Genomic DNA, 27,683 nt, shown 5'->3' on the forward strand with positions numbered 1-27,683 from the left:
AAGGGTTATACATTGGCCTACAGTTAAGTTCCTTATAGTTTTGGATTCAGAAGACTCTTGGCTACAGTACATGATGAATAAATAGAATTCTGAGACATTAATTTTCTAACATGTCGTAATATAGAGTCAACATTATTTTTATTATGGTGATGAGCAAGCCCAAACAAAATCTGCAGATTTTTTTCACATTTTCTACGGTTATTCAAACTGAAATCTGCTAGCCTCCCTGTTCTCATGTTGGAGCAACGATGTTCCACGGCAGTTTTACGACAAAATTGATTGAGTGAATGTTGACAGACTTTGCGTATTGATCCATCCATCCTCTTAAAGATCGCCTAAAAACTCCCTGGTCCTGTCTATTTCTGTAATTTTAGTTGATATGTGTTTCTGTGTCATTTCTTCAGGGCTGAATCTGCATTTTTGTCTGTCGTTTTAATATTAGCTACAGTAGCTCTAGCTCAGGGATGCAAACACATGTATGGTCAAAAAAGAGAGAAGTAATTTCAGCCCTCGCCCTGCAGCAAATATCCATATCCTTACTTTGCCACCAACCCCCTGACATCCCTGGCCCACCCCTACATGCACATTGAGTAAAATGACATTCGGAAGATCAAAATACACCAACACTTATTTGGAATATTCCATTTCATTTTTTATTCCGAAACATAAACTCTTATTAAACTATCTAGCACTTCTTCTGGTTTTACTCCTTCCTCTTCTTCCTGGCCACCTAAGGGCACTAAATGTTGATGATCCAAGCCAACTCCTTCAGCTGAGTAGCCTGGGAATGGCCCCTCACCACAGGATCAATGGAGGACAAGGCCTGTAGGGTCTTACTTTTGAGAGGTAGTTTATTCTACTTGCCACAAGCTGTGTATGGTCACCTTCCCAATAAAATCCATGACAGTAGGCGATTTCTTTAAGACTGCAAGGGAAACTCGGCTTCCCCTAAAATGTCAAAAAAATGTATGGTCAAATATTTACTATTGTGTTAACATTTTGAATGTGTTAGAACACATTCATCTCGAAGACGAGTTCGTTCAGAATCAGATACATTATAGTAGCAGGTCGACTGACTCGATTTCCTTCTCATACTTTCCCATAGCGTCACAGTGCATTTCTCTGTTGAAGCCCAGCATCCAGGGACTTGAATGGGGATGTTTTGAACCGTTTTTTTGGTGCTTCAAAACTATACGGTCACTGGATAAATGCTGCTATTATCTCCCGGAAATAAGTTTCTGAATTTTGGGATGTCTGGATTTTGTACTATAAAAAGTCGCCGAAGCTATTCGAGCTCAGTCCTATTAGCGGATTTTGCAAGTGTAGTCAAAAGACAAACTGCTGCAACCTATTTCTTGGTATTTGTTGACGAAATTGCTAGCCATTGCTAGCCAAATTGATGAGCCTGCGTTGTTGCCAATGACACACACGACCTGCGTGACCCACAAAGGTTGCGGCCAATGTTGAGTGAGTGAGTTGTCATGGTGATTACAGTTATTACAGCTCCTGATGGAGCTTTAGATTGGACACGCACCAATGAAAACTTGCTTGTATTGCGTGTAGGTCCTGATCTGCCTATTGAGTCACCTCGCCATAGACAGTAAAAGATACGCAGCAAGAAGACACACGAGTAGGCTTGCGCACATACTGCTGATTTGCTTATTTCCTATTTACTTGTTTGGTGGAGGCAATCCAGAATTACTGTTGGTGCAATTATAATCAGACCCCCCCCCCCCCCCCTTAAAAAAAAACTCTTCGGATCTGCACGATTCACACAAGTCACCCAAACTGACGTGAAAAAAGCGGGAGGCGCCGAAAAGCGCGCCGTTTGCATCCCTGCTAGCTAAGCTAACGTGAATGTTACTGATCAGTTGCATGGTTGGCAGACGTCGATTGCTATCACATACTTAACCACACTGGTGGCAATGGGCTTTGTTGACAGGTTAAATAATTCGAAAGAATATAGACATGAGTTGACCAGTTTATTTAGCGTTAACTTCTACCTCAGACCAATGCATTCTATTTGATATTCTGCGGGTTTTCGTCGGAATTCTGCACTGGCGAATTACGTTTGGGCCCGGTGATGAGCGATCGCACTAACTAAGCAATCTGGGAAAGTTAGTCACATATTCACAAAAAACTTAACAACTTACCATTAATGATGTGGACGGCACCGGTGGACCTGTACCTTGGAGTACTGCCCTCACTCCTGCCAAAACTGCACGTTCGATATCCCCTAGCTGGGAAGAACTTGCCATCTTTAAGTCCTTTCACCCACGTTGCACCCACTGATCCAGGTATGGGCGGGGCTGTGTGCACTGCTCTTGCCAGGAGCTCAGCTATTGGCTCGTTTCTAAATATTTAGCTACATATTTAACTAAATATTTAGCTAAATATTTAACAAAATATTTAATATTTAGTTAAATATTTAACATTTAGATTTAACATTTAGATTTAACATTTAGATTTATCATTTAGATTTAACAGTTCTATAAAATATTATTTTCTTATTTTGCATACTGCTCTGGATAAGTTATGACATGTATTTAGATTTCCCTCTAAATGTTTAAAAAAGTGACAGTTGAAAATTGTGCTGCATTTATTTGTGCTAAATGTGCAAAAAATGAGCAGGATTAACAGACGTGCAACCTTTTACGCTAAGTAAATAAGTAATAAAAAACTGAAATGCATCTTAAAGTTAAACACCCTAAAGAACACAACAAAGTGCAGCTGACGTGAGCAGAGGAGGCAACACAGTAATGCCTATTGCAGTTTAATCAGTAAGGGATAATGTATAGAACGTCGGTCATTATCGGGAAAATAAGCCCCGACAGGGCGAACAGCACCCCGATGCGAAGGAGAGGGGTTTTGTTTCGCCTTGAAGGGGCTTATTTTCCCGATAATGACCGGCGTCCTATAAATTATCCCGCTTATTACACGGCTACTTGCCAACAAAAATAACTTTATTTTGTGTATTTTTACAATTTATTTGTTAGCATTTGTAGGATTGATCAACAGAAAAATTGTTCGCCAAAGGCGTTGAACTTCATAGACGTTGAACATTCTTTAGGCTTCAAATCAGCTAACGTTGCTAAGCAACGGAGTACGCTGGGGTTGAAAAGTTACCGGACTACTTGCGGAGTGCTACGAAAGACGTGAATCTGAAGCAAAAAGTCCACTTCCCTTGACAGCGGTCAGTTATTCATAGCAACGGTCTATTATCAAAAAATAATTGACTGCAGAATGTTGGGAAGCCCCATTCAAGTGAAGGCTTTCAGAATGCATTGTAAAATTACTAAAATAAAATATTTCATAGAAGTATCGGTATCAATATCGACGATACTGGTCTTGAAAGTACTTGGTATCGGATTGAAAAAAAAAAAGATTGGTATCGCCCATCCCAACACACTGTTTTGATGTATTTAGTGTGAAATGCTCCCACACATTGGATGACTTGGGTCGTACTGATTTCTCTGCCTCTGCCATGTGTTTCAGAACAACGTTACTCAACAACGTCTCTCTTATGGGCTTTCCTCTACCTCCGCTCCGCGCTCAACTAAACATTTTTCTTATACTCAAACATTTCTGCGATATATTGAGTGGCGTAATAATCGCGCAACACAATGAAACGCTAATGAAATTCGTTGCCAACACTTTTAATATTTGATTGTAATCGATTTAATCGATTTGTTGTTGCAGCCCTAACAATTATATCTAAAACAAACTTACAAAGAGCTTGGTTACATTACCAAAGTTGTAATGTTAGCGATGCTAGCATTAGCCTGCTAACTAGCCTATAAGATTTCACTGGGTCTTGCAGCTGTTTGATTAACTGAAATTATTATGAAATGCTATGTTCTACTAGCCATTTACCTACTTTAGCAAGTCTGTATTTTCAAGCCCTGATAGTATAACTGAGACAACACAGAAAATAATCCCTTATTCAAGTAATAAGCCTCCGTTCGAGTGTTAAGCATTAAATACAGACCTTGAAAGAAGACACTTTTTTGTTCTAAAACAAGCACAAGAAAACTGTAAAACAAAAAAAAGGGTACTTTACTCTACTACATTTACATTTAGTCATTTTTAGTCACTCTACTACACACTAGAGTGCAGAAAATGTATACCAGTACACATTTGATTGATTTTTTATATATTCACAGTAGTACACTTTTTCTTAGTATATTTTAAATGTACTATTTAAAATGTGAATATGCTTAAAGTACTGTATACTTTTTTTTCACCTGGGTACCTTAAGTTAGAATCTTGCAGTCACAATAAACAGTGGATCTGAGACATTTTTCGAACCATTTTGTATGCAGGAAAGACGGCATCAAACCAGTACAGATGTAGAGCAGGCTGAGGAAACAGCATCAGGTTAGGTGAGGTTCTAATTAGTGAGGTTCTAATTAGGTTCTAATTAATGTCAAATTGTCAATTTATTTGGAGTCATCAGCATTGCTGTTTTGTTTTAGGATGCTCAACCAATCATCATATTTATTCAAGAATGGATTATTTTATTATTTATAGGAAACTCATAAACCCAGTAAAGATGCTGTTAGGTTTAACAAGTTTAACTTTAGAGTACTTTAAACGCAAGAGGCTATTGTCTAAACTAAACGCAAAAAGAATCACAATCTTCTCAGTAAAAATTCACTTCTCAGCCTTGGGGTGGTGGGGGGGTATGTCCCCACTAAATCTGAGACCAAACCTATGCCCTTGCAACCGACGCAAGCACACCTCACAATTTCAACAGAAATCGTACCCTCTCTAGTTTCTTATTTCATTAATGCAACACTGGAACATTACCTTACAAACTTGCTTGACACATACATTACTGACAGAAAATTATTTTTCTTAGTGTAACAAGGTGACAAAGAACACCATGGTTCGTCTGATACAATTAAGGAATCCTTGGGGTGTGGTCCTATGGAATGGGCCGTGGAGTGCAAAGTAAGCAACCTGATTTACATTTGTTTTTGTAAAGTAGCTCCGCAGAAGAGTAAAGAATCCTGCATCATTTTAAAATGATTGTGCCAAGTCATTTTGTAATCTTCACTTGTAAACCGTCCGATAGAGCAGATGACTGGTCCAGCATTTCCAGAGCGGATAAAGACAAGCTGAAGAAGCAGACTGCGGAAGACAGTGAGTTTTGGTGAGAAAAGACCTCTAAGATATCTACAGACTCTATAGAACGTTACTGCTATTTCTGCTAAGTTCCCTTCTGTCTTGCTATGTAGGATGTCCTTTGAAGATTTCCAAAAGAACTTCACAAAGATCGAGATCTGTAACTTGACCCCAGACAGTCTGATGGGAGACGAGACCCAAAGTTGGAAGGTGGTGATAAACGAGGGTCGCTGGGTGAGAGGTAGCTCTGCCGGGGGTTGCAGGAACTACCCAGGTAAACCTACACATCCTGCCTCTACCATTCAATTTTGATGCCTGCCTAAAAAAAATTGAATGTTTGAAAATGATATGAATAGGGCGCAGAGAGGAAACATTCAACATCTGCTCACTGCTAGAAACTATTAACAGAAAGTAAACTACAGCGCTGATATTCAACAATGGGCTTGGGTCATCTACAGACTCTCCAGATGAAAAGTATCAGCATGTGCAGACAGTGTTTGCAGGCACTGACAGAAAGTTGTGTAGCATGTTGTTGGATCTCTGGTGATTATTGCCCTTTTCGAGTGTGGCTGTCAGCACCATTGTGACAAACACTGTCTGCCCTCCCAACAGACACGTACTGGACTAACCCCCAGTATCGCCTGCGTCTCTACGAGGAGGATGACGATCCTGAGGACGGCGAGTTAGTGTGCACCGTGGTGGTGGCACTGATGCAAAAGGGAAACCGCCAAATGGGCACTAAGCTCTTCAACATCGGTTTCTGCATCTACGAGGTACAGCCATACATGCCAAATGACATGCCAAAGCCAAATTCCAAACGTGCCATGGAATAATGCAGGGGTTGTTGCTAGACATAAAGCTCTACTGGAACACAGGCCCTTCCTTACTCATATCACTTTATTTTCTTCCATGCTGGCTGCATTAAAGAAGTGCACAACAAAATGCACACAAACGTTCCCTTAATTAATCCACTATACGTACAGTTCAGGAACGTAAATTTGAATATAGCTTTGGCATGGACATCAATAGTTAATGCAATTTAATGCAATTTTTCCCAATAATTTGAGTGCAAATCCAGTTTTCTGAGCTTCATGTGATATAATATTTTTGACTCATGTTGTTATTATGCTTGAGTCTAAATAAGATGATCGGTACATTTTACATTTATGCATTTATTTATTTTATTATTATTGGAGTGTGTTTATTTATTTTTGCCCCCTAAGGATCCGGCAATATTTGGACTACATAGACAACATAGGTGTCAAAAGTTTTGTCTTGCTAGCGACTGAGTTGCTTGTATTGGGATTTAGGTTCCGTTGCACAGTTTAGGAGGTTACAACGTTTTTGTGGCGAAAAGTGCCTTTAGTCGACGAAGGGTAATCTGTGCTAGCTACGTCACCACGTCAACACACGTTAGCAACGACGCATGGATACAACGTGATAGAGACGTTCTAGCACGCAAGTTGGAGCTTGGATTATGAGTGAGAAATACCACCCCAAACATTTCCAACCATTGGACTTTGTTGAGAAAGCGATTTTGAGTGGAACTGCCATCTTGGATTTTTTATTTAGAGCGTGAAAGTCTATTTAATTTGAGCGAGTGCGGGTCGCCCGTGAGACCGCCTAGTCTTTTAGGCGGCAGCCATACTAGAAAGCGTCATAGTATATTTTCGTAATTTTATAGTTAGGTCAATTGTAGTCTTCCGTTTCAGACCACTTCGGGGAGCTACTGTACAATATGATTGGCAGGTATAGTTAGTTAGCCTGGCTGTTAGCTGTAAACCTACAGCTAACCTACAGCTAATTTGCTAGACTACCTTGTTTATTATTGATTTGCTTGCCTGGACTTGTGTGTGCCGCTGCAGTAGCTATTATAGGAAGAACAGAAGAGTGTGCGGACATGGAATTCTGCAGCACGCATCAGTTTATATTTTGGTTAAACTGCGTTGATTGGGATACTTCTTGTTTTTGGAATTATCAATCTAAATGAATGCACTGACTAATTGTTAAAACTTGAGATTTTACTGGGGCACAGCAGATTTATACTGGGGCTCCTGCCCCAGTAAAAAGGGTCTAGCGACGCCCCTGAAATAATGTTCTCCAAGGTGCTAGTGATTTTTTTTTTTCCTGTCTGTTCATATTATTTTACACAGGTGCCCAAGGAGGTATGATCCTGTGGAAGGAGGACCTTGATGTGGTGATTCTCTCACCTGTATCCAGAGTGCTGCTTATGTGTTAGCCTCTGCCTCTTAATGGAAAGCTATATGACTTGTAGCTCTGGCGGCCATCTTACTGTAACATAATGTGTCTACATGTTTCTTTTCACTATGTAAGGTCTTTAAATCGTCTGAATGTAACCCATAAATACACATGAAAACAGAATCCTAAATGTTTAAAAACTAGACCTGTACTTACGTATCCCCCTCTTCCCATCTTTCCACTCCTCTTCCTGTTCTCTCTCTTTACCGGCCTGCAGATGTTCGGTAGCAGACAGCACCTGCAAAAGGACTTCTTCCTCTACAACGCCTCCAAGGCTAAATGCAAGTCTTATGTCAACCTCCGTGAGGTGACAGACCGCTTCCGACTTCCCCCCGGGGAGTATGTGATCATCCCCTCGACTTTTGAGCCCCACCAGGAAACAGAGTTCATCCTCAGGGTCTTTTCAGAGAAGAGAACCATGTCTGAGTAAGAGTTTGGTGGAGGTGGGAGAAATATTTAGCAGGATAAAAAGTGTATTTAGGACAGTAATCAAGTAAATTTATGGGTAAGTAAGTATATTTGAGTGTTAAATACTTGTGCGTGATCACATTATGTTTGAGTATTGGTTTGTTTTTGTGTACGTAAATGGATGAGGAGACAATAACAGTTAAGTCTCTATTGTAGACAAGAGCAATGTACTGAAAACATTCTTCCTTATTTCTTAGGGAAATGGGCAACACCATCGAGGATAACAGTGTACTGGTGAGAAAGTGGATCTGTCTGTTTTCCCTGCACCTGTGCTGTTCACATTTCTCTATCTACCATCTGTATCTCTACCCTCTCATGTCCAGCTGCTTAATTTCTGTTCAAGTAGGAGTTCTTAATCTGTTACAAATGTGAAAGGTGTTGGTATTTTGGTCTGCATGTAGGTCACGGTCATTTTACAGTTTTTTACAGATCATGAAAGTGCAGATTGTAAGCTTTCAAATTATGTATTATACATGGAGATCTGAAACGTTATCTTAGCATATGTGGTAGGCCTATACACTCAACTAGGTAACCAACCAGGTTACGCCACACTCATCAGGTCTTTGATTTAGGAAATAAGTGATGTCTCTACCACCCCCACATAACATTTAGTCATTTAGCAGACACTCTTATCCAGAGCGTTAAGTACATGGACATTCCCCCCGAGGCAAGTAGGGTGAAGTGCATTGCCCAAGGACACAACTTCATTTGACACGGCAGGCACGGCATGTCGCCGGCAACCTTCTGATTACTAGCCCGACTCCCTCACCGCTCAGCCATCTGACTCCCCACTTATTAGTTCAGTTCAGTAACAGCACTGATATTGTATGTTGTAGATGTTGACACACGTCTTGTCTCTTACAAGAGGTACTATATTTACACCATAGACATGTGTACTGTAGCTGTCACCGTCACTGCAGTAAATATTGGTGTCTGTCTACAAATGTGTAATTTATACAAGTGTAAATTTGAGAATGTTGGATTGATGCCTTATTTATCATAAGGTATATTACAGTCTACAGACTACATCATCAGAATCAGAAAGGGATTTATTCGCCATGAAAGTTTGCACAGACAAGGAATTTGTCTGTGCAAACTATTGTATGCACCCCTTTGGCAGGAGGGTGCATACAATAAATATATAGGAACCTAAAATTAAAATATATGGACTATCTATACTAAGGCTACATAAACTATCAGTACTAAGTGGAATTAGAATAAATAAAATGTACAATAAAATATAAGTTGCCATAAAATATAAGTTGCCAATAACACATATTAAAACTAAATGACAATAGCCAACCAAACCAAAGATGCAAATCAACCTCAACCCCATCACACCCCCAAAACCTGACAAGGAAACATGCCTTAATAAACCTACTTTGTTTACTAATTATGGCTATTCAGTGATCCTAAGTGTTTATTGTATTGAGTGACTTTTTCAACATTTTAACTTTCGTAATATGAAAAAAAAGTAAAGTAGTAAAGATTGTTTTAAGATTGCCGACAAGAGGACCTTTTTAGCTAGCCTGGCTCTGCCCTCCTATGTACTTCCGCTCAATTTTGATTTGCTTCTGTACTAGGTCTGGCCATGAGGTACGTAAGTCAGATGTCTCCGGTTAATTTTCTACCGGCCAATCAGCGAACAGAGGGAGTGGCGCTCTGTTACAGTAGTGGTGAATGAATTGGCTAAGGCGAACGCTAGCGATTGGTTATGGCAGATCAGAGTGGCTCTGGGCAGATCCAATAGTTTTAAACTTCAACAGAGTACCCGCCTACAATGAAGTCAACACTTGTCAATGGAGCAAAGCCAGACTCTCTGTACAAATGAAATGTACGAACTACGATCCGATCGACACCCCAAGATAACTCGTTCTGAGTCAGTTGATAATTCGGACATCGCATGCTTGTAAACGGTGAATTGGACTATGAACTGAACTCTGTGTCTTTGCGCATGCTTGGGATCCCGCCGCCCTCCCTCCCAGGTCGTGACTTGGAAGTCAAAAAAGACGATAAGTTGTCGCTGCTGGGAGCCGGCCCGGCAGAAACAAACAAATAACGCGAGCCAATAGCGCCGTTTGCATTCGCAGTACTTCTATCGTCATCATGCACAAAGAGGGACGTAGCTTCGACTTGTTCTCCGTTCGGTGTCTTTCTTGAAATGTTAATGTTGTTGTTGTTGGTAGTGGTGAAGAGGTCAAGCGGAAAGGGCTGTATCACCACTAGTTGTAAAGAAAACAGCGCCACGTATCGTACTGGGATATGACATGCTTTCGGCCAATGATTTGGTTTGATCACTGCCATATATATTCGGATGATAGCAGTTGCCCCAAAAATTCGCATTATCCGAATAAAGCTAGATTCAAATTGATACCATCATGTATCAAGTAACGCATCATGTAACGCAGTGACTGTTACAAATGAAAGTCCTTGAAAATGGGCATGTTCATGTCATTCTCTTTCTTCCATGTCACTGTTTTCCTTTCCATTCCAACCTCTTGTGCAGAACGGCAAAAACAGGAAAGCAACATATGAGGTAATGCATTTGTGTGTGTGTATTTGTTTAGAGGTTGCACATTTCAGCGAGGATAATTGCCTAAGCCTTAGCCTTGACTCTGTCTTTTCTATTCTGTCTCAACTCCATGACCTCCTACATCTTCTCTTCCTACTGCCCCTCCTGCTCCACGCCCTGGCCGAGGCTTTTGACACTTTAACTTCTTCTTCTTTGACCTGACTCCTTTCTGTTCCAACTTCCCTGCACCACACAGCCCATCCTCTTCGTGTCTGACAGATCACAGACCAATAAGGAGATCCAACAGTATGACATTGAAGTAGATAAAAAGAAGAAAGAGTCAAAAGACAAGGTGGTTTTCATTTTTCCCTTGGAATTTTTTTTTGTGTGTGTGGAGAAATGTGTGTGTAATATGTTTATCAAGTCAGGTGCACAGTAGACTTTCACAGAGGTAAAATTTTAAAAATATTCTGGTAATATTGCAAACCAAACAACGCTGTTGGTTATATTGTAACCATACCACAGTTTGACCGTTGACCTGGTATAACTTCAGGTCACGGACTGGGTTGAAACCTGAGCTGAACTAGGCCACACATCTCCTGACTGAGACTTTAACAGTCTTGTCAAATAGAAAATAGTTTCTAAATGTCAGTGGCCTTTGCACCTGTTCAAAGGTCTATGTATTGACACATTCACTATCATTGGTATGTAGTTCTGCCTTGTTGTAGAGTTCGAGTAGAGCCACTGTGAAGGGGTAATGCACATTCCATAACAAACAATTAAACTATAGTTTCAGTGTCAAAGGAAGAAAATACCATGGTTCCAATATCAGAAAGGAATGCTTCACACTAGTCTGTTCACCTCATATGTCCCTATCTCGTATCCTGTCTCTCTCAGCCCAAAGTACAACCACCAGTGGAAAGTGAGCAAGACAAACACTTCAGGGCCATCTTCCAGCAGATTGCTGGTAATGTGAGTACTGTACCAGGGCTATCTGAAACAAAGTTGGACTGTGGCAGGTACATGTGTTCAACATCTTTGTAAAGAACAGAACAAAACCAAGATGTCTTATTGTGCAAAGCTTCTTTTTCCTTCTAGGATATGCAAATCTGTGCCAATGAACTCAAGGTGATCATGAAGCGGGTTCTAGAAAAATGTGAGTGCATTTAAGTTTAGCATTCCTTCCCTCGTTCCCTGTGTGAATGTACTGGACTGATTCTTGTTTCTCTCCACAGACAATGAGATGAAGACAGAAGGGTTCAGCTTGGAGAATTGTAGGAGCATGATTGCTCTTATGGATGTATCCTTTTTGTACATTGTACCATGTGAATACATGTTTTATGACTCAGCAGTTCCTGCCACAGTTACTCCCTGTCATGTTGCTTACCACTTATTACTGCTCATTTATAGTGGGCATATGGGAAAATATATGCTTGTGTATAATGTAGACTGAGTAGCTTTGTTGGCTTGAGTTATTGTCCTCAGTTTCTGCTTTTAGACTGATGGGACAGGGAAACTGAATTTAAATGAGTTCAAACACCTGTGGAACAAGATTAAACAGTGGCAGGTAGGAAGAAAGTCTATCTGTTGAGTATTATGTACTTTGTACACAGTGGCGTTTTTATATGTAAAAAATTGGTGGGGCACAAACCATTTCAAAATATAGGATACATACCATTAAAGCTACGAAACTCCCTCTTGCTAATGATGTGTTTATTTAACACATCAACAAACAGCGAGGCTCGATCCACAAAACACTTTTAACGACAGAGCGGCTTGCTTCTACCAGGTGTTGTAGCCTACACATAGGCCTACTGGAGAGACCTTCTTGTGTAATTGCTCTCCTTCTCTCACACACACATGTAAAATGACCACTGTCACATTTACAAACCTAAATTAGGAATGCAACCAAGCTCAGAACCAATTTGCCTGCAGGGCCGTACCCGAACAGCAATGATCTCAACACCGCTGACGGCCCCAACAAAGCGGAAAGACTGTAAGGAGTGTTTCACTTAACACAATAGAATGAAACACACTGACACATGAGCTACAGACGTGGACAAAATTGTTGGTACCCCTCAGTCAATGAAAGAAAAACTCACAATTTTCACAGAAAACTTTAATCTGACAAAAGTAATAATAAATACAAATTCTATGAACGTTAACCAATGAAAGTCAGACATTGCTTTTCAACCATGCTTCAACTGAATTATTTAAAAAAATAAACTCATGGAACAGGCCTAGACAAAAATTATGGTACCCCTAACTTAATATTTTGTTGCACAACCTTTTGAGGCAATCACTGCAATCAGACGATTCCTGTAACTGTCAATGAGACTTCTGCAACTCTCAGCAGGTATTTTGGCCCACTCCTCATGAGCAAACTGCTCCAGTTGTTTCCGGTTTGAAGGGTGTCTTTTCCAGACTGCATGTTTCAGCTCCTTCCAAAGATGCTCAATAGGATTGAGGTCAGGGCTCATAGAAGGCCACTTTAGAATAGTCCAATGTTTTCCTCTTAGCCATTCTTGGGTTTATTAGCTGTATGTTTTGGGTCATTGTCCTGTTGCAAGACCCATGACCTGCGACTGAGACCAAGCTTTCTGACACTGGCCAGCACATTTCTCTCTAGAATCCCTTGATAGTCTTCAGATTTCATTGTACCCTGCACAGATTCAAGACACCCTGTGCCCGATGCAGCAAAGCAGCCCCAGAACATAACAGAGCCTCCTCCATGTTTCACAGTAGGGACAGTGTTCTTTTCTTGATATGCTTCATTTTTCCTTCTGTGAACATAGAGCTGATGGGCCTTGGCAAAAAGTTCAATTTTTGTCTCATCTGTCCATAGGACATTCTCCCAGAAGCTTTGTGGCTTGTCAACATGTAGTTTGGCATATTCCAGTCTAGCTTTTTTATGATTTGTTTTCAACAATGGTGTCCTCCTTGGTCGTCTCCCATGTAGTCCACTTTGGCTCAAACAACGACGGATGGTGCGATCTGACACTGATGTTCCTTGAGCATGAAGTTCACCTTGGATCTCTTTGGAAGTCTTTCTGGGCTCTTTTGTTACCATTCGGATTATCCGTCTCTTTTAATTTTCTTTCTAATCTCCTGAGACAACGCTTTCCTTTGCTTCCTCTGGTCCATGTTGCGTGTGGTGCAGACCATGTCACCAGACAACACAGTGACTACCTAGAGGCCTATATATAGGCCCACTGACTGATTACAAGATTGTAGACACATGTGATGCTAATTAGTGGACACAACTTGAATTAACATGTCCCTTTGGTCACGTTATTTCAGTCTTTTATAGGGGTACCATCATTTTTGTCTAGGCCTGTTCCATGAGTTTATTTTTTTAAATAATTTGGTTGAAGCATGGTTGAAAAGCAATGTCTGACTTTCATTTGTTAACATTCATAGAATTTTTATTTATTATTACTTTTGTCAGATAAACGTTTTTTCTGTGACCATTGTGAGTTTTTCTTTCATTGACCGAGGGTTACCAACAATTTTGTCCACGTCTGTATATTTATCTTAGAGGTAAAAAAAAAAAAGGTTATTTTTTATGATATTTGTTTTCTGTATTACCTCTGTTTTATTTTTTTTAATTTGTCTTCTTTAAAAAAAAAATCATAAACAACCCGAACGGTAAATAATTCAATGACAAGAAACAAAAACCTTCCAACCTTAATTGATTAAAACGATATAGCTACATAGCGTTTTATGTTTTAATAAGCCTCTCCCTTTCACACAAGGCAAATTCACTGCTTAGCTAGAGCTAATTGATTAGCGCAGTATATTTTCAGCTGTCTGGGCTGACTCAAACATCCCCTCAACTTGAATTATTTAACAAAAGCAAAGAAGAAAAGTGTCTGACACTGATCGGAACTGAGCAAGCCCCCACCCTTCGCCCCTTGGCTTGAAGCAACGGCCCCGGTGGATGTAGGTGGTATTGCATTACGGTTAGGTTTCCGACTCTCCCGGTCGTTTTTATTCTATTAACTCCAGTCAACATTTACAAAACTATCTCCCCCAATAATTTGTGTTCGATTCTCAAACCTGGCTCATACTACTAGCTTTTTCATAGAATAATTTATCCAGATTTTTGCTAAGTTTGAGACCAATCCGAAATGTGTAAACTAGCACCCCATTTATTTGCCTACGTCAATAAAAGTTGCCTGCAAATGTGCTTGCGGATACTAACAGGGCACGAGCACAATAGTTCACATTGGCCGATAGCCGATTTACATGGAGCTGAATGAGCCATAGACTTATATTGAATGAGCACAGGGAGAACTGGCTTGAGTTGCCTGCCCTGTTGCAGCAAGTTAAGCAAATGTCACACATACATGTCATGTTGTTAATATAGTTTATTCCCGTTATTTTAAAACAGATTTGATTTTTCGTAAAAACATTCATGGCATGATGGCAAATATAATATGTTAAGCGCGAGCATAGATTGTTGACGTCTATCTGGAGCAAAGACGAAGATTAATACTTTAACCGGTAACCACAATAGGAAATTATATAGGCCTATATTTAAATAATATTAGTCTTGCCTTCAGAAGCTTTTGTTAAACACACCCATTATTCTTTTGTTGATCGTGTCATCAAGCCAGACTGCTTTTGTGGGACAATGAAGGTCCTCGGTGACTAAATGTTTCACCCCCACTTACATCTGATGGAAACGTTGTGTAGCCTATATGGTTCTTCGAATATTCCCCTTTCAAAGGCAAATGTCCAATAAAGTATATTTTAGACACAGTTCTCAAGCTTTTATTTATTACATTATTACCAAGTCTTGTTAGATCACGTTATATCCAGTAATAGGCGTTTGGTTAGGATGAACATATAAAACACATGGCCATATTTCTACACTGATGTTAAATTGAAGGCAGTGTGAAGAAAGTAAGTCTGCATTATGGAAGATTTCGGTGACCAAAAAACTATAATGCTTTCTTTGCCTGGCGAGAACAAAGACGGAGCTTATTTCATCCGATACAATGCGTTGGAAATCATACTTATATCACAAAGAAAAAAAGCAACCTATGTGATGAGTTCCATCTAGAATAGCCCTATATTTAGCCCTATAGCCTATTTCTAAAAAACAAGTGAAAGGAATACTATACAGTGACAGAATACATTTCCGTTAAGTTTGCATCATGTGTCTGATTCTTATCGGACTTGTACCCCATTCTGCCACTGCAATGCCTGAGCTCACACGCTCGTAACATAGGCTCGTAACCATATCAATCTATGCTCGCGACTGGTTGTCGCAAAGTATGACGTGTACAGCTAGTTGCAAGCGTGCATGAGGTCTCGGAGCTAGGGAAAAAAAGAGCCACTGTTTAAAGCTAGACCGGAAGACACGGAAGTGGAAAGATGGCTGCATACCAGTCTCGCGCTCTCGCTTGCCTCACTGCGCCACTGAGCACTTTTCATAGAAATGAATGGGGACGCCATCTTGGAAGACAGAAGTAGCTGTCTCTAGTTATATTAACTCTATGGAACTGAGACTACTGGGTATCATAACAATGTGCTCCGCGTTTCAGCACCGTGGACATGCAGGTCACCGGGCGCTGGGTTAGAGCCAGCTCTACAGATACTGGAACAAAGAAAGAGGTCCCTTTTGGTAGACTGAATAAGCTTTTCTTTTGTTGTCCGATATGTTTCGATTTTCATCACCACTGGCATATATACGTGACGTTTCATTTCTTTTCCTGCTCAAACTAACATTTTAAACTTCAGATCGCTCAAACAGGTCACAGGGGTGGTAAACGTTGCCATGGTAACAGCCAGTTCGACCTATCAGAGATATCAGTGTTGTTTTGTTTAGGATTGTGGGTAGTGTAGTATTTCAACAGAAGATACCAAAAAAGGACGACTCGCTCTTCTTTTTGACGACTAATGTTGGCGCCAGACAGACAGACAGCCAATCAGATATGAAATACAAGATTACGTTATGGTGGGGCTACCGCATAGAGTTAATATAACTAGAGTAAGCTACTTTTGTCTTCCAAGATGGCGTCCCCATTCATTTCTATGAAAAGTGCTCAGTGAGGCAAGCGAGAGCGCGAGACTGGACGCGGCCATCTTTCCACTTCCGTGTCTTCCGGTCTAGCTTTAAACAGTGGCTGTTTATCAATCCTCTTTTTTTCCGTTCTTGTGTTCTTGCGAACTCGTTTGACGTCATCTTTCATTGCCCAAGTACGGTTCCAATCCAAATAACACAAGCAGAGCCTGTTTAAGGAGAGCCTTGCCACTCCCTATTAAACCCAAGTTTAACGAATTTGGCTGCAGTTCCACCAGAGTTCCCCTGGGGGTGATCGCGAGCGAGTGCATGTTGAATGGGAGTCTATGGAGCTAAACGGCTACATTTGTCTCTTTCGCCTGATTGTCGTTGAAAAATCTCCGATTTGATTGTAGTTTGTGCATGTTCAACATGGATTATAAGTCGAAAATTGAATGAACGAGTACTTATGTCCTTTTGATTTCTTACATGGTGAGTCGTTGTTGCCCATAACACGCTAGCATTCTGCTACTGAATGCTGATTGGTTAGTAAAGGACTGATACGACCAGAGCTCCCGCTTGATGGCATCCGTAGCGGAATCAGAATGTCGGAGCATTAGCAACATTAGCAACAACATTAGCAAGCCAAAACTCTTTCAAGCATGTGTATTGACAGGGAGAGCCCAACCTGTCAGCTGTGTTGTCGATTCCCTGAGAGAAAAAAGTAAGTGACCAGAGCTTGCCGTCAAGCAGTAGCTCTGGTCGTACGATGTGTATGACGTCAATGACATTTTCAAAAGCTTTAGAACAGAAAGGCGACTTTAAAACAATCTAACAGCCAGCAGTGTGTTTTTTTTTTGCCTCCCCTTTCAAATTCAGAATTCAAATTACTAGACAAAAAATGTTATCCTGAGAAAAGTGGATTTTGAGGGGTACCGCTCCTTAGACCTCCATTCATTCTGCACTCGCTCGTTAGCGCCCTCACATGAAATTTCAACCAGTTCTGAACCCGGAAGTTTCCCGAGAGTGGCAGTTCTCTCTATATTAGACATTCTCTGACACAAGTCACCAAGAACGCCAAAAATACCCGGAAATGTTCTTGATCCGCCCGTTTTATCGAGGATGCATCGGATGGTGACTTGACCAGGAGAACGCTTCTGATTCCCCAGAAGTCATTGCAAGATGTCAAGCGAGGCGGACAAACCTCACAACTGTAATTTTTTACTTTTCATATTTCAGCTAAACGGTACGTGTAAATCAGCATCTGAATTAAAATGTGACGAGAAATAGGCAGTGTAGTTGCTGAAAATGTTCTTATTTTATTGATGAAACGGCTAATTTGTAAATTTGCTCTGACTTTTTCGATAACCTAGCCAGCATCTCAGTGCAGACACTAGTTAACATTAGGTACTGTAAGTTAGCAAGGGCAACAGAAAACGTAAAATTACAGGTAAAGGGACCATTTTTTTGCTTTGTCATTTGTTTTTTGTAGTTAGTCAGTGTTATCATAATGCTGCGAGTCCAGGAAAACCCTACCCATCTCAATTCATTCTCCGTCCTTGCGTCCTTGCAAGACCATTCTCGCAAGGACGCAAGGACATTCTTTTGAAGAACGTTCTTGCGTTCTCAGTGTTCTTCGGATTGATAAACAGCCACTAGCTCTTGTTTTCCCTCGCTCCGAGACCTCATGCACGCTTGCAACTAGCTGTACACATCATACTTTGCGACAACCTGTAGCGAGCATAGATTTAGATGGTTACGAGCGTGTGAGCAAGGCATTGCAGTTGCAGAATCTATGGGCAGAATGGGGTACAAGTACGATAAGAATCAGACACATGATGCAAACTTAACGGAAATGTATTCTGTCACTGTATAGTATTCCTTTCACTTGTTTTTTAGAAATAGACTATAGGGCTAAATATAGGGCTATTCTAGATGGAACTCATCACATATGTTGCTTTTTTTCTTTGTGATATGAGTATGATTTCCAACGCATTGTATCAGATGAAATAAACTGTTAACATGAACAGCTCCGTCGTTGTTCTCGCCATGCAAAGAAAGCTTAATAGTTATTTTGGTAACCGAAATCTTCCATAATGCAGACTTACCATAGCTTACTGTCAACTTTATATTCAAATGAAATTCACACTGCCTTCAATTTCCGACAGTGTCAAAATGTGACCTGTGTTTTATATGTTCAACCTAGAAAACCAAACGTCTATTAATGGATATAACGTGATCTAACAAGACGCGTTAATAATGTAATGAATAAAAGCTGTTTCTAAAATATACTTTATTGAACATTTGCCTTTGAAAGGGGCATATTCATAGAACCATATAGGCTACAATACGTTTCCATCAGATGTAAGTGGGGGTGAAACATAGTCACTGAGGACCTTCATTGTCCCACAAAAGCAGTCTGGCTTGATAACACGATCAAAAAAAGAACAATGGGTGTGTTTAACTAAAGCTTCTGAAGGCAAGACTAATATTATTTAAATATATATCATTTCCTATTGTGGTTAACAGTGAAAGTATTAATCTTCGTCTTTGCTCCAGATAGACGTCAACAATCAATGCTCTTGCTTAACATATTATATTTGCCATCATGTCATGAACGTTTTTACGAAAATTCAAATCTGTTTTAAAATAACGGGAATAAACTATATTAACAACATTTCATGTATGTGTGACAAAGATTTGCTAAAGTTGCTACAACAAGGCAGGCAACTCAAGCCATTTCTCCCTGTGCTCATTCAACATAAGTCTAAGGCTCATTCAACTCAATGTAAATCGGCTATCGGCCAATGTGAACTTTTGTGCTCGTGCCCTGTTAGTATCCGCGAGCACATTTGCAGGCAACTTTTATTGACGTAGGCAAATAAATGGGGTGCTAGTTTACCCATTTTGGATTGGTTTCAAACTTAGCAAAAATCAGGAAAAATTAATCTATGAAAAAGCTAGTAGTATGAGCCAGGTTCGAGAATCGAACCAAAATGATTGGGGGAGATAGTTTTGTAAATGTTGACTGGAGATAATAGAATAAAAACGACCGGAAGACACGGGAACCTAACCGTAAATGCAATACCACCTACATCCACCGGGGCCGTTGCTTCAAGCCGAGAGGCGAGGGGTGGGGGCTTGGTATACCGGCTCTCTGCCCCACTTGGCATCAAATTCGTGTGATCTACATTGATGGATTAGAATTCTGAGCATGCGTATTAATACTTTCCCACGTCCAATGTACATTGTATTGTAGAGAGGGGCTAGCCCCACCAGAGCCCCACCTTCACGATTAGCCTATGCTAATTCGAATCGGCAGAACGCAGTCTGAAGCAGCAAAGCAGGGACCAATGAACATTAAATAAAATCCTAACACAAACGAATAAAACGAAACAATTTAAGAAGATGCTATATTCATAGATAATAAAAGATTCAAAGTAAACGAACATAAAAAAAAAGAGAAATAAAAAATAACAATTTTGTTGCAGTTCCTTCTTTTGATAACAGGTGGGGCACTGCCTCACCTGCCCCTAATGACCAGTCGCCACTGTGTGTACATAATACATACATATTACATAAAAATAACACTGCTAATGCTGCATCAATGTTATGGAAAAAGAAACATCTGAAATACAACAGCTGCATGAGGTGAAACTACTTACGTAAATTAACTTCAGTAAACTGACGCCCCTTCTATGACGCATCCTATGAGATTAATCAGATGTCCGAATTAGGCTACACAACATAAACGTAACATTACAACTTGTATCTGCACAAAAGGATGCAAATGCAGTTAGGTGCAATAGCCAGAACTCTGGCTTCCGTTCTGGATGCGCTCTTCTAACATGCGCTGAAACACGGGCAAGTAAAGCTAAAATAATTCACTAGGCTACATTCTATAGCTAGTGTTCTCATGAAGTTATGTATATGGCAGATTACATTACAGTATTTTCATCTATTTTGTTGAAGTGAAGCCAGACATCACTGCGCAACTTTGAAGCCAGGTTTCTCTCTGTTCTTCTGTCTGAACGTTGTACCGCATGCTTCGGCAAAGCTAACTGATCAGAGCTCAAGGTGCAGCCCAAAATTCAGCTATAATAGCCATTCAGAAAAAAATAATAAAATGTATTTTCAAACTCACATGATCATTGTTTTTATAATCGATCGTCGCTGTCATGTTCGGGTATTAATGCCCATCCCTAAACCTAACCTGCTGGAAATCTGCTGTAAAAGGCTTAATCTTGTAAGCTACAGACAATTTATCCTCATAAAATATTATTTAATTAATTACACTTTTAGTTGTTTTTCTCAGTAATAAAGTTTTAAAAAGTACATGATTTCATTTCCATCTGTTGAATGTCACTGACAACCTAAAACTCATCCCCACACGTGATATTAAAACCTATTAATCAGGAGAATTCTGTTCTGCAGATGATTTTCATGCACTATGATAGAGACAGACTAAATTCCATCAGTAGCTTTGAGATGAGGAACGCAGTCAATGATGCAGGTAAGAAACCACAAAGGACATGATTTACTCTCCTCCAAGATCTAAGTGTGCCATCATCGTGCAGCTACCGTTAAATACAAGTAAAACCTTTGTCATTACAGGCTTCCGTCTGAACAACCAGCTGTACAACATCATCGCAATGCGTTATGCTGACGAACATCTCAACATCGACTTTGACAGCTTCATCTGCTGTTTTGTGAGGCTTGAGGGAATGTTCAGTGAGTATACACCAGAATCAAGATGGTAAACAAAATGACCCACAAATCCTAGATTTGTATGGTTTAGGATGTTGATGTCAATGTGGTCTTCTTGTAGGGGCGTTCCATGCCTTTGATAAAGAAAAACGCGGTACAATCTCACTCGACGTTGATGAGGTGAGCCTAACCACAGACGTCACAACAAAACTAAAGGACTACAGGGATATGTAAGGATCCATCTTAACTTGTGTTTCTGGTTTCCCTCTCTTTCCTCACAGTGGCTCCAGCTGACCATGTATGCTTAGGACTCCTTGCCCCCAAACTGAACAGAAGTGTTTCCTGCTTTCTCATGACAAAGCTTTTACCATAACTGCATGTGCCTCCTCCTCCTCCTATAATCCCCTACCTCAGCCCTCATCTCTGTGTCCAAGTGCTCTCTACTTCAGCTCATATTTGCACGTCATACTGAGCTTGTTGCCTAGCAAGAGGTAAGACTGGTACACATCCTGGTGAGGACGTGGCCCCACAGACAGATTTAAGTAGGAGTCCCTTCAAATATCAAAGATCAGTGGGACTGGAGTGCCATAGCTGTGTAGTGTTACAAATGTACAATCTTAATACAATTGTATATTACATTACACAGTACAAGTCTGGAAAAGTAACATTTATGCAAAACCTAATCTCAGAATTTGGGCAATGACTAAATGTGTAGTTTCATCATATTCTGAATAAAGACATTTGGGAAATAAGTCATTTGATGTATATTTTACCCCAGCAAGTTTCACAGCATGAACATGGGAATGTATTTAATTTTATTGTTGACAAATGTACAATACCCATGGTATAAACATAGCGCATGCTCAGTGTATAGCCTACTAGAGCATATTAAGAATTATGATCTCAGGCTCTGCATTTATATATATCTAAATATATTTATATATTTCAAACGTATTTGGCTAACAGTGGACCCCTAGTGCAACACAAGAGAATGTTAATTAAAATGACACACTGCTACTATGTATTTTAGGACATGCTACTCCTACCTTATTTCTGGGGTGGCGTTTATTACACAATGTTCACTTTTGGTGCGGCATTCAATCGAGAGCAGCGTTTAATTGAAGAAACACGGTACATTAAACTGTAATTTCATATGCACTTGGGGGCCCATTGGTGGCCACAGGGGCCCTAAGCAGTGATGTGATGTTCGGAGAGGGAGGGGGTGGAGAAGACCCACAGGTCTGCTCAGGGAAGAGGGGGCAGACGAGACCCACAGGTCTGCTCAGGGATGGGGGTGGACGAGACCCACAGGTCTGAGGTAATCCAAGGGGGGGTCTCCAGGGCAGGAAGGGGGGTCGTGACCCAAGGAGAAGGAGGGAGGGGCAGACCCGGCCAGGGTTGATGATGTATGGTGCCAAGTGGCGCAGGGTCTCCGGGGGAAGGGGGGTGAAAAGGGGAAGCAAGGGGGGTAGGGTCTCCAAGGGAACGTGACCTCAGAACAGAGTATATCCAAACAGCAAGTCAGACCACCCGAGAGACATCGTCCCTCCAGCGTGTCCTGGGTCTTCCCCAGGGCCTCTTCCCAGTGGGACGTGCCCAGAACACCTCACCAGGGAGGCGTCCAGGAGGCATCCTGATCAGATGCCCGAGCCACCTCAGCTGGCTCCTCTCTACGTGGAGGAGCAGCGGTTCTACTCTGAGCCCCTCCCGGATGACCAAGCTTCTCACCCTATCTCTAAGGGAGAGCCCGGACACCCTGCGGAGAAAGCTCATTTCGGCCGCTTGTATTCGCGATCTCGTTCTTTCAGTCACTACCCATAGTTCGTGACCATAGGTGAGGGTATGAACGTAGATCGACTGGTAAATAGAGAGCTTCGCCTTTCGACTCAGCTCCTTCTTCACCACAACGGACCGATGCAGAGCCCGCATCACTGCAGACGCCGCACCGATCCGCCTGTCGATCTCGCGCTCCATTCTTCCCTCACTTGTGAACAAGACCCCGAGATACTTGAACTCCTATGCTTGGGTCAAGATCTCCTCCCCGACCCGGAGATGGCACTCCACCCTTTTCCGGTAGATAACAAATTATTATCAAAGGAATTATTTTGAATCCCCCACCCCCGTCTGACATGAAACAACCCCCCCGCCACACATAGCTTTATAATCTGTGAGAAACACTATTCTTAGTTTTCATTCTTTCAATATTTTGCATAATAATAAATATGTATTAATTGTTATCCAAATATGTACAAATGAAATTAGTGATTTAACACTTTTGCAAGGCACTGTATCCATGTCACATTCTCATTGGGGGCTGAGCCCCCCTAAAGGTCTGATCCTAGAATCGCCCCTGGTACGTACCACCGCTGCCAGCGGTACGTGACAGTGCCTCCACATGACTGTTCTGTTGATAGTGGTACGCAAGTATCTCGTGACAGTTGCATTGGGTGTCTTGTAGCTTTTTAGTTTACTGTTGTGTAGCTGCCGCGCGGCCATTTTAGAATAGGAGAACAGGCTAAAAAAATTATTTTTCTTTCTCATAGTAACTGAATTTAAGCGAGCCTCCGTTGTAGACTCTCCTACATCCATAGTGCACATGTATCATTGTGTTGCTATCAGCGCTTCCTAGTGGCGTATATCATTAATTGTAATAGCATATTCATAACTTTCAGTCACGTGACATCTGCGGTGACCTGGAGGGAAGAAAGCTGCTGGTGATGGCGGCTCACACCGTTGAGACGCAGCAAAAGCCGGAAAATTTAACTTCCCACGCTTCTTTGGATTACCTCTGAGCTAACAAAAAGGAAAGATATGGACACAAACTGCAGGTGTTGAGCACTTGCGATCCATACACAGCACCCGCTGACGTATTTCTGCCCCTAAAAACCACAAGGTTTTTATATATGTGATAGACTGTGATATCATTACTGTAGACTAACCCCTCTCTTAAACAACTGCTAACTTTTCAAACGGAAAGTCAACTTTTCTTTTCATTTTTACTTATTACAACCTAAATTCCCAAAAAGTTGGGATGCTGTGAAAAACTTCAATAAAAATAAAGGACCAAATATGAAAAAAAGGTTTATCAGTCTTAACACAAGCCTCACATATTGTCTTTGTTTTACATTCAGTTGAAAACAGTGTGAAAGGATTTCCAAATCACTTCATTGTTCTTTGAATTTTTATTCAACTTCATCTTCTATTTCTTCTGTGACACCTTTCAGTGTTTTCAAATCTTCAGCTATTACATTTTTTCACAATTGCTAAAACACATTCTTGAAACAGTCACCCATTTTCTCAAAACTGTAAACACAAAACCTCATCTTCAAGCACTATTTACAAAACCTCAAATTCTCTTGCAAAATGAAACTTTCGCCTCAAAACAGTTTTACCTGTCCTCAAAATCAAACTTTCACTTCAAAACAGATTTACCTGTGCTCAAAATCAAACACTGCTCTCAAATCATAAACAAAGTGATCAAAATGATATACACTATCAAGCAGTCAGTAAACAATACACCAAAAAATTGAAAACACATTGTTCAAAACAAATCAAGTTCTCAAGGAGAATCTCAAATAATCTCAAAACTAATTTCATAGAAAACATGTTCTTTCATAGTAGCTCAACATTTATCAGAAATTACTACTCTGCTTTGCTCTTTGCTTGCATTGTTCTTGTTCTTTCTCCTCCTTGTACCCCTATACAGTACTATACTGGCCTTGCATAGTTTGTAACCAAAGGGCACTCTACAGCGTCCCTGTTGGCAACACGAGTGGGGAAGAATGTTAGGGAAATCTGTTTGTGTTGTTATGCGTTTCTGGATTTTTTATTTCATTACAGTAATTTTCTATATCGGCCGATATATCAGAGTACTATACCCTGCATCTCACTACCCACAACTCACTCCTGTTCTTTGTTGATATAAACCTGCAACCTGTCTAAATCTATTGAGCATTCAGTACTGTTACTGTAACAAATGGGAAGTGCAATGTTCAGGGCCATACCATTTGTTACGTAATTGTACAGTATAGAGCCTACGATGCACTGTGCTACAGTATACAATACAGTAAAAGGGACAAAAATCTAAGGAGTAAACATGTGATCAATGTGCTTCTTCTTGTCTTTGGGCTGGGTCAGGGTCATTGACATCACAAGGAATATTTTCCCACCTTCAACAACCTGTTTGCTCTCTGAACTGGCTTATATTGGTTGTGTCACATCATTTAAAAACAAGTGAAATCTATTTTGAGTGGTTGTGTTTAGTCAATGACATGTTTTTTTCTATTTGTATTTGAGCGTTGCCATTTGTGTTTACCAGTATGGATGACATGTCCATTAGAGTGCAGAATGTGTTTTGAGAATGAGAATGTGTTTAGAGTTTTGCTGAAAAGTCTATGTGAGATTTGCAAATTGTGTTTTACCATGTGAAATGGTTTAAGGTATTGACAACAGACTGCACAATTAGCTACATGAGTTTAGGCAACTGATAACTTTGTTCAGCCAATGGGTTTTAGTGTTTTAGCAATTCAGAAAAACTGTAAAACCTTTCAGCTATCAAAAAATTCATCAATTTAGGCTATGACTGCCATGACTTTTCAGCATTCTACCTCTTTTGTTTGAATTAATATATATCAATATTCATAATATTGTTTACATGGTTTTCCAATTTAGTTTTTTTTCAAATCCTCTCAATCCTCTTAAACTTCTTCAACTTTCAAATCCTTCTTCTTCCTCAATCTTTCAGCTACAGCCACCATTTAAACTTTAAAATGTTGACAAAACCAAACTACAGGAGCTGGCTTTCTATTCAACTTTTTTCAATATCACTGATTATGTTTCATGAGTTTTTCAAACCGTTTCTGAGATTTACATGGGTGTGTATATAGAGAGAGTGCTGACAAACGCTTAAGAGTGGAGGGGAGCTTCGAAATCTGTTTCAAAAAGTATTTCTAGTTTGCCAGCATTGCCACAATTTGCACTCTTCATGCTTATTGCTTTTTGGATCAATAGATAATTTTGTGTTAGTCGTAGACAGTTGTCTGTGGAATCCAACAGACTTACACATTTGCTCAAAGCCCCACGATAGCGAGATAAAATCCAACTCTCGCCCCATACAGACCAAATCTGGTGACAAATTCATCAGAAAAAGCAGAAGGAACACGTTTTTGAAACGTGGCCGGTAGAGTCGTATTTCTGACCGTACAGACATTTTTGGGATTGGACGCAGGGGCGGTTTTAGCTAATTGGAAGCCCTGGGCAAAGAACAATTTTGAGGCCCCCTTGAGCCGCACCCCCTAGAATAAGTACTGTATGGGCTAAGTCTACACAACAAGGGGTTGTTGACTGAGCACTTAATTGACGCGCTTGTTAGATGTAAAATAACGTTCCAACCTTGCATTCTTGGTTAGGCAAACTTTATTACTCACAGGAAAATCCAATCCATAAACATGTCCATACATCCAAACTTGCATCTAATTTACATGTAACAGACCTTTGTAATACAAATGAAGCGGTCAAAAAGCTATATGCGCTCTCCCTCCGTCAAGCAACACCTGACACCTGAAAGAATGTTCACACCTTTATTGTGTGAGCCCAATTAAGGTGGAGCGCCATCTAGTGTCCCAAACAATATTAAAACATGAACCGAAATGGCTCCAACAAGTACTTTGTTTGTAAATCGGAGTATAAGCCGCATTTTTAAGCTAACAACGCAGGGTAGGAAATTTACATATTTTTTAGGGGGCAATTTTTGCCCCCAATGACTGAAATCCAGGGGCATAAAAAAAAAAAAATTGGGGGCACTTTTTTGAAACTTGTGAAACAACATTTTGTCATTTAGCAGACGCTCTTATCCAGAGGGAGTCAGGTGGCTGAGCAGTTAGGGATTCAGGTTAGTAATCAGAAGGTTGCCAGTTCAATTTCCAGCAGTGCAAAATGATGTAGTGTCCTTGGGCAAGGCGTTTCACCATACTTGCCTCAGGGGAATGTCCCTGTACTTACTGTAAGTCGCTCTGGATAAGAGCGTCTACTAAATGTAATAATTAGACATTTAACCTTTGTTCAAGATTCTAAATGTACTTATTTAGGCTAACAGTATGAGCAACTTTCATCAAATGGCAATAATATGACTAGTCTACAGATTCAGTGTAAAGAGTTTTCAAGTGTTTTCTTAGATTTCTTAACAAAAAAAACGAAAACAAATCAGACCATCATATTGAATTTGATGTTATTTCTCTGTGGTTATTAATTGTTATTATCACATTAATTGTAAAACTTTTTTTCAACTGCACACTCAACTTTACCCTAATAGAGGATTGGTTTTCAACCACAAGAAGACAGTTACTTATGAGGATGGGGGGGGAAATCATTCACTGCACTCTGTGTAACATTAGCCAAGTTAGCTAGGCTAACTTGCAAGCAAGCCTTTTTGACTACTGCATCAGAGCTAGCTAACGTTAGCTTACTAACGTTAAAGTGCTTTTTAGCTTCTGAATAGCGTTTTCAATGCATTTAGAATGTTTGGCATGTAACTCCTGGCTGAATGGTTTTCTTGATGTTTTAACTGTTATAACATGTTTCTGTGGGTGTTTATACATGGTA

The 27,683-nt window shown here is 40.4% G+C and overlaps 2 protein-coding genes across 2 annotated transcripts in view; both read left to right on the forward strand.

Moving 5' to 3' along the window:
* The window catches only part of LOC146286374 (calpain-3-like), a 53,497-nt gene extending 48,540 nt beyond the window's left edge, over positions 1 to 4,957 (forward strand). Inside the window, exon 7 of the mRNA XM_084699275.1 lies at positions 4,862 to 4,957. Within this exon, the coding sequence (XP_084555401.1) occupies positions 4,862 to 4,957 (96 nt within the window). The remainder of the gene's footprint in view (positions 1 to 4,861) is intronic.
* Positions 4,958 to 5,811: 854 nt separating this feature from the next.
* LOC146286375 (calpain-3-like) lies at positions 5,812 to 21,835 on the forward strand. The gene is made up of 14 exons (XM_084699274.1): positions 5,812 to 5,900; positions 7,281 to 7,324; positions 7,604 to 7,812; positions 8,052 to 8,088; positions 10,361 to 10,390; positions 10,623 to 10,718; positions 11,264 to 11,338; positions 11,465 to 11,522; positions 11,602 to 11,666; positions 11,865 to 11,933; positions 20,811 to 20,889; positions 20,991 to 21,107; positions 21,205 to 21,263; positions 21,365 to 21,835. The coding sequence occupies exons 2-14, from the start codon at positions 7,295 to 7,297 to the stop codon at positions 21,389 to 21,391; spliced, it is 951 nt and encodes a 316-aa protein (XP_084555400.1). The 5' UTR covers positions 5,812 to 5,900; positions 7,281 to 7,294; the 3' UTR covers positions 21,392 to 21,835.
* The last annotated feature ends 5,848 nt before the right edge of the window (positions 21,836 to 27,683 follow it).

The sequence above is a fragment of the Hypomesus nipponensis genome, chromosome 6 (genome assembly GCF_054491055.1).
Source record: "Hypomesus nipponensis isolate SF chromosome 6, ASM5449105v1, whole genome shotgun sequence".
Lineage (NCBI taxonomy): Eukaryota > Metazoa > Chordata > Actinopteri > Osmeriformes > Osmeridae > Hypomesus > Hypomesus nipponensis.